The 14,397-nt window shown below is 29.9% G+C and overlaps 1 protein-coding gene across 1 annotated transcript in view; it reads right to left on the bottom strand.

Moving 5' to 3' along the window:
• Positions 1–14,397, bottom strand: part of Smp_135500 (putative cgmp-dependent 3,5-cyclic phosphodiesterase) — a gene marked incomplete at both ends in the record, with an annotated part of 67,530 nt that overhangs the window by 13,005 nt on the left and 40,128 nt on the right. Inside the window, 7 exons of the mRNA XM_018796804.1 lie at positions 1,182–1,307; positions 3,235–3,312; positions 4,703–4,808; positions 6,583–6,664; positions 8,340–8,400; positions 9,813–9,848; positions 13,720–13,835. Coding sequence (XP_018651910.1) covers positions 1,182–1,307; positions 3,235–3,312; positions 4,703–4,808; positions 6,583–6,664; positions 8,340–8,400; positions 9,813–9,848; positions 13,720–13,835 — 605 coding nt within the window. The remainder of the gene's footprint in view (positions 1–1,181; positions 1,308–3,234; positions 3,313–4,702; positions 4,809–6,582; positions 6,665–8,339; positions 8,401–9,812; positions 9,849–13,719; positions 13,836–14,397) is intronic.

Here is a 14,397-nt window from a genome sequence, read left to right as displayed (position 1 = left end):
CACTGCTAGCCACTATCCATCTCTGCTTACCATGCTTGTGAATTAAGGTTATATCGAGGCAATACGCACAGTATGCACATATGCCAATTAGAGACTAACCAGTTGCAGTCCTAACACATCGATGGGAAGATTCAAACAAACAACACTAAATGAATTTAAACTTCACCCCATCGCACAAGCAAGTGGCTATCAGGACTCAGTGGTCGATTGGATAACGCGATGGCGTTTGAAGCGAGGGTACTGGGTTCGAGTCCCAGAGTGAACGTCAACTCTGAGATGCAGGTACATCCAGCTGACGAGTCCCAAATAGGACGAAACGCGCGTCCTGGATTCCACTGCTAGCCACTATCCATCTCTGCTTACTATATCTTCATTATAATTTATGAATGTAGTAAATTTGACTTGATTGTCGTCAAAAAATAAACCGAAAAATAAAACGAATATTTTAATTCGATCTGTATATAACAGTAGAATGCAGACAGCATGTTTCGTCCCATTTGGAAACTTTTCGACTTGATGTATTTAGATCCTTGTATTATTATTTATACTATGATCCCAGCATAGTACTAGATTATTCAGTGGAGACTGATTTATTTATCATGTTTGGTGAAGAATATCTTATCATTTTAAAGCTTAAAACAATATTATGGAATCTACTCAAGCAGTCATACGGAGTTCTTTATATCAGCAGTAGGAAAATAACAACCACAATGAACTTTGATGAGAACATGATTGGGATGAATTGTAACGAATGGGGTGGAAGTATTGAAGCGTATTGTTCAGTTACTTTTACAAATGACATCTGAGCAGAAACCTATATATGTTACTGAAGACAATATGAATAATTTACATCATACTGTTGGAAACTAGTTATGAAAATATAGACACTACGTAACATGAGACCACTACGTAAAACCATGAATAATGAATATATGAACACTTGAATAATTAATGAAATATATGAACCCCTTGAAAATGGTTCAGATTATTAAAGAGGGTTTCATAGTCAAATGGTCACAATCTTTCACTACAGAATACAGCGGTTCCGATGATTTTTTTACATACTTTTCGGTTTAAATTTCCATTTGGAAAAAAGATAATTGTTACTATACTTCTTGTATAATTATCAACATTGCAATCAACATTAATCTGCTATATTTTTTGGAATTTAAATCACTTACGAGATATGTTTCATTTTCAGGTTGAATATTTCTTGGTAAAGATTCAAAAGAACTTGCATTAGGTAGAAATGTATTGATATCTTTAATTTCACAGGTGGTTAACCAATTTTTTTTGTCTTCATCCACCTAATCGAATAAGAAAATAAAATCATGCTTCAGATCATTGTGTATTAAATAAAAGATAAGGCTTATAGTAACGAATTGTATAGTGTGAAATTATATCCGAACTACTGGAATGACATATATTGGTTAAGAGACAATTTTTTTTAACCTCTTTCACCGTTTATTGAAGATACAAGTTTATTAAAACTGCTTTGAAAGAAAAATAAAATTTACTGATATATCGAATTCCAGGAAGTAAGGAGTCTTGTTCTAAATTCTTTAATGAAAACTATTCATTATATTAGGAAATTGTACACATACAGCTTTTATAACTACACGTAACAGATTGAGAATAACGCTATTCCATACAAAACAGATAGAATAAAAACAATGTTTATCTCAATGATTGCTATGAAATGTTTGTAGGTATCCAGAGTTATAGACAAATAATTAGTGTATGACGATAGATGTAAAATGTGATAGTGTATTTTAAATTAATTCAATCTATACACTTGTCATTTCTCCTATTATTTCGGCCTTTCAAATTTCCACGACAATTTCATGTGATTTTATATTGAGTGAGATTTTCTCAATTAACTGAAAGGGACCACTTTAAAAAAGTTGGGAGGGGATAAAAACTAGCTTGACTGCATAAGCGACGGCTTTTTTATTTTGCTGAAATTTAATACTTAGATCTATGAGTTAGTTCATTCAAACGGTATGTTATTAAGGTATTATGAAGTAGTGGGGAGAGATTTTTTGAATAGCAATTTGAAAAAACCGTATTGTAATTTGATTATTTCAATCATTTTGAAATGGAACAGGTGGTTGAAAATGTAAACCAATATATTTTCATCAAGATATTGTATGACCTGTTTGAACTACATTTCTGACACTTTCAGCTGACCAAACAAGCAAAACGTTATTCAAATATATTGAAATTGACTTAGATACAGTTTTAGCTTCCTTTCTTAGGGCGTCATTTACATTCACGTTACTTTGTGAATTAGAATGATCCTGTGCTAACCTTTGAGCATATGAGTATATGATTACTTTTGTCACCAAGACTACTCACTGTCAATTTCTATTACAATACAAGGTAGAAGTTATATGATGTCCACTAGGTACAATGTAACAAAAATTATATTTACTCAATTATTTTGTCCGACTTTTGAAATAAAGTTATCGGGTGATTCTCATCTCTGAATACTGGGAACTTTCTCATTCAAGAAAAGATTAAATTCTCTATTAACTAACTTGTGCTTCTTTTGTTATATTACATGCTTTAATTTCAGTCGAGCATTTGGTTTTCGTTTAGACTAAACAGCAGAGGTTGAAGCAACTAATGCATTTAATTTTTAGAATCATTTTATTTTTGTTATATCAAAATGTTAAGCGAATCAACTTCATCCAAACTCTCATATGATATATTGTCTAAATATAACAACAACAACAAATAAAGTACCATTTTTATAGCTATACAGTGAACTCAGTATTTACTTCTTTGTATAGTTTAAACATTCAACTTTCATTTTAATACTTAGTTGCGTACTTGATTTAAGAAAACGTTTAACTTTATTACCGTATTAGCACTAATGGAAAATGGGTTTCCGACGTATTTCCTAATCTAAATTATGGCAAAAGATAAAATATCTTTTTTTCTTTACCAGTCGGAATCACTTTAAAAATAATATTGATATATACAACTTAACTTCTCAGCTAACCAGGTCGATTAAACTATATTACATGTACTCATCCTACCTGCTTAATTAATTAGCCTTCCAAATAATATCATTCAACTGTTATTACAGGTTAAACGAAGTCTCAGTGTCTTAATTTGTTGCATTGATAACAAATTAATGAAGGATAATTATATTATTCACTTTAAATGCTCTGTACATTTTGTAGAAAATATTTTTAAGATAAATACATTACACGATTAGACGTTTACTTTCATATGGTACATCATAAGTTCATTAGCCAATTTAGTACGATGTTGTGCATCTTGAACATTTTTGTACATTAACGACTGAAAAGCAATCAAAAAAATAGTTCACAGAAATAAATGTCATGAAGGAAATTCTCCATTATCGTAGCATTTAGTTTTACACTGATTTTTGTTTCTCTCTTTATACCACTGTTTCTATGTCATATCTTTATTGATGTGACAGGTATGTTTGATCTCGATACTGCCTAAAAGAAACAGCTTAGTCGTTTCCTTCTCACAAATAAGAGAATTTTTAGTAAAATTTAATAGTGATTGTTTACGAAACATAAAGGTTTACTAGTGCAAAGTTCCGTTTCCTTTTTCAAAAAAACTTTCATTTTCCAACACTTGTTAGTTATCAGCTTCAGCATCATCTATAAATGTTTTACGAAAATCAACTTGTCTTGACTATACAGAATATCTGCTATCAACAAGTAAGCAACATAAAATTGGTTAACTTTACCGTGAAAGTCCAACAGTTGTTTGCAATAAATTGAATTAATCGTTTTTTGAATGCAGATGAGATCTGTAAATTTTACTGGTTGTAAGTGGTAGGAATTTATTCAAACTCACGTCTTACATATTAATAGTCAGAATTATTTAATTACCTTTCCTCTGCATGTGAAATTTAGGCATTTTTTTCGTTACAATACATATTAATGTTGTGAATTTATTATCTGAATAGAGGTTATGACAACTCATAGAGATCAAATATTATAAATCTGATCCCATTGTGGATACATTTAATCCCGAAAAATCACTTATGATTTACAGGCACTAAGATTTCCAGTCAATCTTTCAGTCTAGTAACTTAAAACAAACTTAAAAAATCTTTAAAACACCACATGAAGATAATCTCATTCCAAAACAGACTATCTGGAACTTTATGTTCATTTTATTTAAATGGGCCAATTGCATGTTTGTCAATATTCTTATTGGTTAGAAGGAGCAACATTTTGAAAAATGGAATTTCACTATTAGATTTAATATTTGGCTTAATATCGCTAATTCATGTTCAATACCAATGCATAAAAGCTTCAGTGATTAGGTAAATAGAAATTCACTGGTATTTTCTGTTTTAGTTAAATTTTAGAAGTTTTTTATGGTATTAAAATTCAAGCAAAGCTTTTATACTTACATACCAAAAAATAATTGAAAAATGTAATGCTGAAGTTACTGGCTATCCTTATTTGATCCATTTAACTGTAATATGTATTGAATAGCGATAAACTATACCGAATTTTTCATTACATAAAACAGAATTAATCAATCTTATAAGTGAATCTTACTAATATACAATAATCCTCATAAACACGTCCTACATTTAAATAATTGTCTATAGATGGATATATTTTTTTTCATTTTTCTAAATTTATTCTATACTTACATGTACTATACTTATGCAGCAGTAAATTGAAAATGTTTTAGCTACATCTTCATCAGCTCTTGTGAAAAAAGGGTGATTGATTTTATTGCATAATTGTGCAACACCAACTATACCATCCTTTTCATTTTTTATTGGAAAACATAATATATTCCTAAATAGAATAAAGATGTTAGTATAGTGAGGTATATGATAGCAATAATAATAATTATTATTACTATTATTATTAGAATGTAATGTACGCAAAATTATATTTTGTAAATATTGGTAAAAATAATGTACTTCAAAAGTTCCGGTATTCGTATTTTGATTTGATTTCTTCCTATGTTCATTTACTTTGTAGACAGAAATTATTAAAATATTCAGTTAGAAAATCATTTCAATATGGATTTCAATAGTTTTATCAAATACTTGAGTCAAATCATGACATTTAAAATTAAGTGTATAATATAGTTTTCAAAACCATATGATTTTCTCTCAAATATGTTAATCAAAAGAAAATGACTTTTATAGATGAGATCATGAGTCAGTTGAAGCTAGACCATCATGGAAAACCTGGAAGCACTGAACGGCCGTTCAGTTTTTCCCTGGTGGTCTAGCTTCAATTGACTCAGGATCTCATCTATAAAATTACAAAAGTCTGCACGAAACACCATTCTGAGAAAATGACTTGTTACATAGTATTATCTTTCACATTATTTCTTCACATTCAGAGAAAAAAGTTATTTAACTTTTGCTGATACCAGAAGTTGGTTTTCTTACAACGTTATTCAAATTAATGTTTTCTTAAGATCATACTTGGAATTTTTTTCAAGAATAATACTTATCTAAAAGGATGAAGTATTTTACTTATCAGTTTCTTATTACTCAAACAACAAGTTTCATTTCAGTAGTACATGTTTTATTTCATATTTTCAACAAAAATTATTTTTGTATATATTTCATTCTGACGAAACTCTGAATACCAGAGGCAGGTAGTTGAATTGAAAATCAGTAGATTATTTTATTTTTTGAACAACAAAAATAAAACTCATTTTAATGACATTCACTTTGACTACGGTATGATTCTAAAGATAAAATGAGCAGAGTTGAATGAAGTGAATGAATGATTGTATGGACAGAGAATTATTTACCACATGACTGATTCATATCAGCTTATCAACCGAGTAAATAAACATTATTCTTTTTGAGTGTTTAAATGAATGATGGTTAGAAATGGTGGTTAGAAAAATAATTTTAATAAAACACATTTCCTCAAAACGTTTTTTTTTTATTTTTCCAGAAAAATGATCAAAATAATTGATTGAAGTTGATCTGATGTTTGAGAAGATACTATATTGCAGAACGCTTATAGCCAACTTTAAGACACATGGATTTGTTCAATGAGTATCTAATTTTAGTTACTTTAATGTGCATAGCTTTTTTTGTGTTTTAGAGATTGATAGCAATCAAATGAACGAATGTTTAATTAGAAAGGGTTTTTGTGGAGATTTCAGTATTTTCATAGTTGAAAGCATGAGTCAATTGAAGCTAGACCACCAAAGAAAACCAAGAAGCACTAGACGGTCGTTCCATCCTACAATAGGATGACCTATTCAGTGTACAATGAAACGAAGAACCACATACTTATTCATATTCGATAATTTTTATGTTTGATTATAATCCTTTGAAAAAGCTTAGACCAGATTGTCAGGCGAAATGTTGGATTTACTTCAAATTCATTCGTTGAGATTTTACAAATATAATATTCCTATTTAATGTCTCACATCAACTCGGCGCTCAAATACTGGGAAACTATTCGTTCTAATTTAGACGAAAGTTCTTATATAAGTAAATTTTTTATTTGTGATTTGCATCTAAAATTTTAGAGTTTAATAAAAGTTGCAAAAAACAGACTTTTTTCAAATCTCTGAAAACTATTAACTGACCTTGTACGAAATCCAGTTTCTTTATCAACACCACGATAAAAAAGTGGATGAGCATAGGCATCTTTTATATTTAATAATTCACCTAAAAATTCAAGATAAAAATAAATGTAGCGCGATACTTACGGATAAATTGGCACATGAATGTATACATTTTAGAAATAAAGTCATAATTTAAACCCCACTTGACATAAACAACAAATTTTTAGACATTTACCATCATGTCAGTTTTATTTATTACACTCTGCCAGACGGTGAAGTAGCAAAATGTCCTAAGGACGGATCTAAAACTCTTCATACGTAGAGAGTCATTTACACATTGGCTATCTCAAAATTCTGCTAAGTGAATCTGATGACTAATGAGTCTTGTTATTCATTAATTTTGATCAGGTTTTCGGACATATTAAAAGATATTGACAATTCTTTTCACCGTTTTTAATAGTTGACACATGAATGTATACATTTTAGAAATAAAGAAATCTATCTGTTCACTAACAATTTACTATTTTCACATTATGATTCACTTTTTCATCAAAACTAAACAATATATCCCGAGTATAAAGTATTCTCACTAAGCTCTCCATAAAATTACAGATAAGTAGTATATCACATAAAAATAGTCTCATCAATACAAACAAACATATTTGTATAGTAAATTCCTACTATATTTTGTAACATACACACTATATAATTAGCATGAAAATTCTGATACCGCTTGACCTAATTCTCTAATTAAGTTAATTGGACATTTGTTTATTGTTTGAATAATTGACATTTATGAAATCCCAATATGTCAGGAATCAATTTCCATCTTTTACTATAATAATGAAAACTATGAAGTGTATCATAAAGAATCCATCTTACGGATATTCATTTAAACTTTCAAGCATCAAATAACCAATCTTATTAATTTTTCTCCTAAATTTATACGAACGTATTTGGTGTAACGTTGCAATATAGATTGAAGACGTTAACAACAATTAAACTTGTATTGTGAATATGGTATTGATAAAAATTTATTTGTCTCGATTTATACTGGAAAGATGAAAGGATTTTCATTCAGTACAATTAATAACTTAAATACAAGTTATTTATGGGTATCAATGCTGAGGTTGGACATGATAGTTTCAAATAAATTGAGCATTTGGTAGAAAACTAGTAATATATATATAATATCCCAATGAGTAGAAAAATTGTATTTCTGATGTTTCGCGACTTAATGTAAGTCACTTCTTCAAACTAAGTAAATAACCGAAGTAAGTTACCACAAGTTTAAATAATACAAAGTAAATAATAAAAAATACTTTTGTTACAATCAAAGGTCACGAAATGTCAGAAATACAATTTTTCTATTCATTGGGGTGTAACAAAAAATTGTTTGTTGTTAACAAGTTATTTATATTTCCCTTAGTGCAATTTGACGTATTCAGTTTGATTTTATTTGACTCTTATTTAAATACTTAATATTAGCTATGTAATATATAGCGTTTTTTTATCGAGTTGGTTTTCTACGGGGAATGGAGACAGACATGAGAAGAATGAACAAAAACTGGATAGAACTAGAAAGGAAGGACCAGGACAGAGTGGGTTGTAGAATGCCGGTCGGAGGCCTATGCTCCATTGGGAGTAACAGGAGTACATAAAGTAAGTAAATGTAATATATAGACTATAGCTTCTGACCATAAAATGAATATATATATATATATATATATATATATATATATATATATGGATAGATACATAAAAAGACAACCATTTACCGGTTGTAGCTACATATCCAGCGATGCCTTGATTTAAACTTAGTCGAATTTCTTCTGGTAACTATAAAACACAAAATTCGTAATTGCGTAAAACAATGATAACATTGGAAAAAATTCACATTGGTTAAAATTTAAAATACTATATAAGCATCACACTATAAACTAGAATATTGTTCATCAATCCAGTGCTTAGTGTTTCATTAACTTCAAGTACCTTTATATTAGCAGTTTGATAAATGTTATATGAAGATCGTTCAAAAAGTGTGCTTCATTTTAAAGTATTCACTTGTTAGTACGGTTTTTTTATATTTAGCATCACTAATAATATTAAAGTTGGTGAAGCAAGTCTCATTTTCATAAACAAAGAAACCTACTGTAGCGCCTGATCAAAACAGATGTATCCAAGCTTGTTAATGAGATGGAAATCAGAATGTTAGAAAGGTGAACATTGTGATGGAAGTGCTTATCAAAGGACAAATAAAAATCGATAGTGATAAATCAAAATGATGAATTCGATTGTCTCCTAACATGAGTAATCTGATTTATTTATATTTAATATTTTCCCGTATTAACATCAAGACTTTTGAACTAATCTGAAAGGTCTAATTCTCGTAAAATAACTCAACATGATTCAGGGCAAATAATCACTTGTTGATTGCGTAGGTACTCATGATGGATGTGAATACGGAGATAGTAGACTTAACTAAATGATGTAACTGATAGTCAATATGAATACTCTCAAAATGTGACTGAACTACACTTTTTAAATAGCAATCCTAGAAATTTCATCAAAACAAAGAAAAGTTAAAACATCAATGGAAAGAATGTTAGCTGACCAGAAGTAAAATTTACGATGTGCTAATTGGGTTCACCACTTGAAGATACTTCATAACTAATTAATTGCAGCCATAAAAGTTCTGAGTTAAATACAAAGATAGTGAACGTACAAAATTGAGACTAAGAGTGTGAAAATTGACCTCAACATTTCACTGAATAATAATTGGTTACTATCCGCTGCCAGTCAGTGTATTTGGATAAAAAAGATAATTTCTGAATGGCAATTTTACCAAATTTAAACTAATTTAGCCGTTATTTTTGTTGTCTCTGTACCATAAAGTAGAGTTTGAATAAAAGGTGGTAAGGCTTTGACAGAAAAGTGTGGATTCGTCATAACTTTTCGGTTTATTCTATCATCCGATGTATAAATATATATCACTATTATAACTTTGGACAGTATAATGCTTCAATAGCGATTTCTTATTAGATTTACAAACGGTAGACACAATATGAACAGAAATTGCTCAGTGTTACTTCAGAAGCTATTTGAATAATGCATAAATCATTGATCGATATTTTGCTTTTAGGTTGTAATGTTAATAAAACAGCCTAGTAAACATCATATCAAATTTCTAGAGAGCATTATTCTATAAAAGGATTTATTCATGTGTATATACATATCAAATTAACACTTACTGTAACAATTTTGCCATCTGCTGTAGTAAAACGTGTCTGTTAAAACGTGTAAAAAAGGTAATAAATATTTATTTAGATTTACTCAGTGCTTGAAAGACATTTTCATATCAACAAATGGTAAAATAATTAACCTTCGTACTAATCTTTGTTTATTTTATTAATAAGAAAAATATTTTGAACTATAATGAATTCAATTTCTTACAGATATCGAAATATAGGAAACTATTTTCGTACATTGATGATATGATAAAAACTCCCCGTCACAGAATATAACTTAAATGATTGTTTTAGTGTTATAAGTACGATAGTAGTCAACTGAATGGATTTAAACCATTCAGTCAGTCACAACGTAGAACTTCGTACGTAAGTACATCAGTTCGAGTTGCCATACCAAATTAGCACAGAGATGCAGTTATCGATTCAAATCCAATAGTGGTAGAAGTAGTAAAAGTATAAGCATTAATGCGAAAGATTAGGGTTTGATGATATTATTGAAGGAGTAAATACCAGTGAAATAAATTTAGAAAAAGAAAAAAGAGATAGAGGTATGAAGAATGCAGAAGATTAAAATTTGATAGAACACAAAGAGTGGATGCACCTTCGCCATTGCAAACGATTTTGAGCCATGTCATTCAAGGTCTCTAACCACCGATTGCTATCATCTCGCGAATCTCTACCAGATAATCTACACCTACCAACATGACTAAGTCCAATTGTCAGTGACTTCATGGATTTGTGCCACGTTTTGGTCTGGCCGCTCCTAGAATTTAAACCATTTCTTACACCGATATAGAGGTGATGTAAGAAAACCTTTCTGAATAATATGATAGATACATATATAAACACATTGGCTTATTTTAGAAGTGATAGATAAAAATATGGTGATTTTCATGGATATTAGGACTTATCTAGATTATAACTTAGAAAAAAACTGATCCAGATTTCTGAAAATGTAATGTTTGTATATTAGACATATAACGGGAAGTATATTATTTATTACTGATATTTCCCAAAGTTCTCATGTAATCTAATTATATGAATTGTAGAAATATAATGTTAGAAAATGAATCAGCTGTGAAGAATCTAATCATTGTAATCTAAAAAAACAATGTATAGTGATATTATTCGGATGAATTGAATAAAAAGGCTTGTTAACGATTATTATATTTTAATTTCGTGTCAGAGTTACATGACATCGAATAAACCCTAATAAAAAAAGTTTTCAAATATGAACTAAATAATTTTTGATATACCTTTTAATATAAAACTCCAGGCTGTAATATTTCCTGTCTGAACTCTTTTATTCCATATATGTCATGTCGATTATTGTTGGACATTTCAATAATGGTTATAAATCCTAATATTCAGATACTTTTATATGTTTATATGCTTCATTTAATCTCATACACGAGAATTCATGAAATGTATATAAAATTATTACTACGTTGGCAAAATTTATTATCTATAATCTACAATATCGCTTATGATATGATATACAAGCTATAATTCCTTATTTGATACCCTACATCTTGTTCATTCTTAATAAAATTACCAAGATAAAGCAAACGATGTAATAACTTTCTATTAATTGGATACTGACTCAATGATCTAGAAATTAAGCGCTCACGCGCGAGACTGATAGGTCCTGGGTTCAAATTTCGGGAGGCGGAATTGTGGATGCGCACTGCTGAGGAGTCCCATAATAGGACGAAACGGCCATCCAGTTCTTCCAGGTTTTCCATGGTGGTCTAACTTCAATGGACTCATGATCTCAACTGTTATAATTATTAATTATCTGTTTACGAATTTTTTTTGTCAAGATATAATTGAGAAATATGTTTTTAATGATGAGTTTTATTAAATTTATGGTCAAATAATTATTTTTCGAAACGATATTGTTTTCTTCTTGACTTTTAAATAGTTTTATTTAGTTTATTATCATTATTTTCGAACAGTTCCAGATGGTACAGTGAATATAAGATAGAGTATTTTTTTTAATAATTAAAGCATAAGGGAAAAAACTTTTTGTTTGTTTAGTGAATCATAGCTACTTATAAATTACAATCTATCTAGAATAATCAAATCATGTGAAATGAACACTGCACTTGTAGTAACCTCTACTTGAGAGTAAATGGTAAACATATAGTCCATATGTTTATTCAGATTGATAAGTTGATTATGGATAAAAAATCTCTAATCTAATAATCGTGTACAAAATAAATAAACTCTAATTATCTTAACGTTTGCATAGATGAGTGAGAAATCTTCTTGATTAGCTCATCCTTCACTTCTTAAATATTGACATACATATATAAGTATATATCATAATTATTACTGTCATAATAATCAATTTCATTTTAATTCATATATATTGATTGATTGGATCTTCTTATTGTTATTTAGGACTGCAATTGGTCAATCTCTTTCAACGTATATGCATCCTGTGAGGACTGTCTTTGTATTGCCAAAAGAGACTGATCAGTTGTAGATCTAAACACCAATCGGGAGATCCAAACAACCAATACATACGAATTAAAATCCATATTTACCTCATTACCCAGGCCTGTGGCTATCTAGACTCAAGAGCTAAGTGGATACAGTGATAGCGTTTAAAGCAAACAGTACTGAGTGTGAGTAGTAGAGTGAACACTAATTCTGGAATTCAGGTACATCCAGCTAAGGAGTTCCAAATAGGATGAAAAGCACGTCCTGAATTCCACTGCTAGCCACTGTACATTTATGCTTGCCTAATTATTCCTCTTCACCAATAAAACATTTTGTTTATTATAATTATTTATCAGTAATTTCATCTTATATTACTAACTACTTAAAACAGTAAGTATTGTTATTCTAGAATAGATATTCTTATTTACTTATTATTATTCACTCTTGTTGTTTTATTACTGACTAAGATCGCTTCACATTCCAGAAATTATTTCTACTAAGTAGTTAACAAATTTTGTTTGATTTCGAACAGTTATGATCAAATCATTAAAAGAAAAAAAAACATTTTCCACTCAAATGACAATACCTTCATACAAACTATTTCACATTTTAAAGCAACAAAAAAACAAAATGGAATGAAAATGGAATGAGATTTTAAGCAAATGTCAACCATGTGATAGATCAACTTTTGTAGTATTATTCCTTCATCGGAAATATAAATTGCTTGATGTAAATGATCATTATAATTACCGTAAACTAGATATGAGAAAGGTATACATTTTTGAAATATAGGGTCTAGGAATGTTTGCAAAGAATTGGATTCCACTGCTAGCCGCTATCCATTTTTGCTTTATAATGCTTGTGAATTAAAGTTATATCGAGGCAATACGCACAGTATGCACATATGTCAATTAGAGACTGACCAGTTGCAGTCCTAAACATCAATGGGAAGATTCAAACAAACGATACTAAGTGAGTTTAATTGTACCTTTAAGTGAAAAAAATCATATCCTGACTTTACATAATAAACTTTTATTTAGATGATTTTTTCCAAGAAAAATCATGTTGTACAAATATGCATCGGTAAAATATTATTACAGTTCACTACATCATTACAATGACATAAACATTAGTGATACGATGGAGTTTTTGTGGATATCATAGTAATTTCGATAGTTGAGATCATGAATCAATTGAAGCTAGATCACTATGGAAAACCTGGAAGCACTGGACGGCCAACTCGTCCTATTGTGGGACTCTTCAGCAGTGCGCATCCACGACCGCGCTTCGCGGGATTCGAACCCAGGACCTGTCAGTCTCGCGCGCGAGCGCTTAACCACTAGATTACTAAGCCGGCATCCAACGGCGTTAATGTCTTAATGACAATTATTCAACTTATGATTGTAGTTTTATATTGTAAAAAAATGGATCATAATTAAACATATTAAGATATGAAACTTACATTTTTATTAGGAGCTGTTGGTAATCCATCTAATACTTTTGCAACTAATACATTAGTTTCTGAATCAAGCAAGAAAACTGAGCATCTGATTCGTAAAATGAATAAAAATAGTTCAACTGAAATAAATACATCATTTTAAAAATATTTCATGGTAAACAGTATTCAAATCATCTAGAAACACATTAATTCACTGTCAGTATTTCGGTCAATGTAAATAATGTAGACAAATCGCATAAATGAAATGACCTCACTACTTAGACTTTATCATGGACGGCACCATCTGCCAGCTAATGTGATCATAATCAGTTTAGATTGATTAATTAATTAAATGTTCTGGGTACTTAATTGTTCTGAGATCACACTAGTTTTCCTAAAACCTCTCAGCTAATGAAGTAATAACCGATAAACTGAACACAATTTTTATCGATATGGGGATTTGTAGAGAGTGTGGTGTATTCGGAGAGACTATTGCGAGACTATTTAAGCTAGACCACTATTGAAAACCCGGAAGCACTGGACAGCCATTTCATCCTAGTATGGGACTCCTCAGAAGTGCGCATCACCTGTTGATTAATGACTAGATACAAGATGTAAATCCTGGAGTTTTTGTGAGAAACCGTAACCAGTTGAGTTCGATCCGTTTCGAGTGTGAAACAGTTATCCACCTCAAGCGACTGA

The sequence above is a fragment of the Schistosoma mansoni genome, chromosome 4 (genome assembly GCF_000237925.1).
Source record: "Schistosoma mansoni strain Puerto Rico chromosome 4, complete genome".
NCBI classification, from domain to species: Eukaryota; Metazoa; Platyhelminthes; class Trematoda; order Strigeidida; family Schistosomatidae; genus Schistosoma; species Schistosoma mansoni.
The sequence above is the reverse complement of the archived record's forward strand: the minus strand, read 5'-3'. Positions and strand labels throughout refer to the sequence as shown.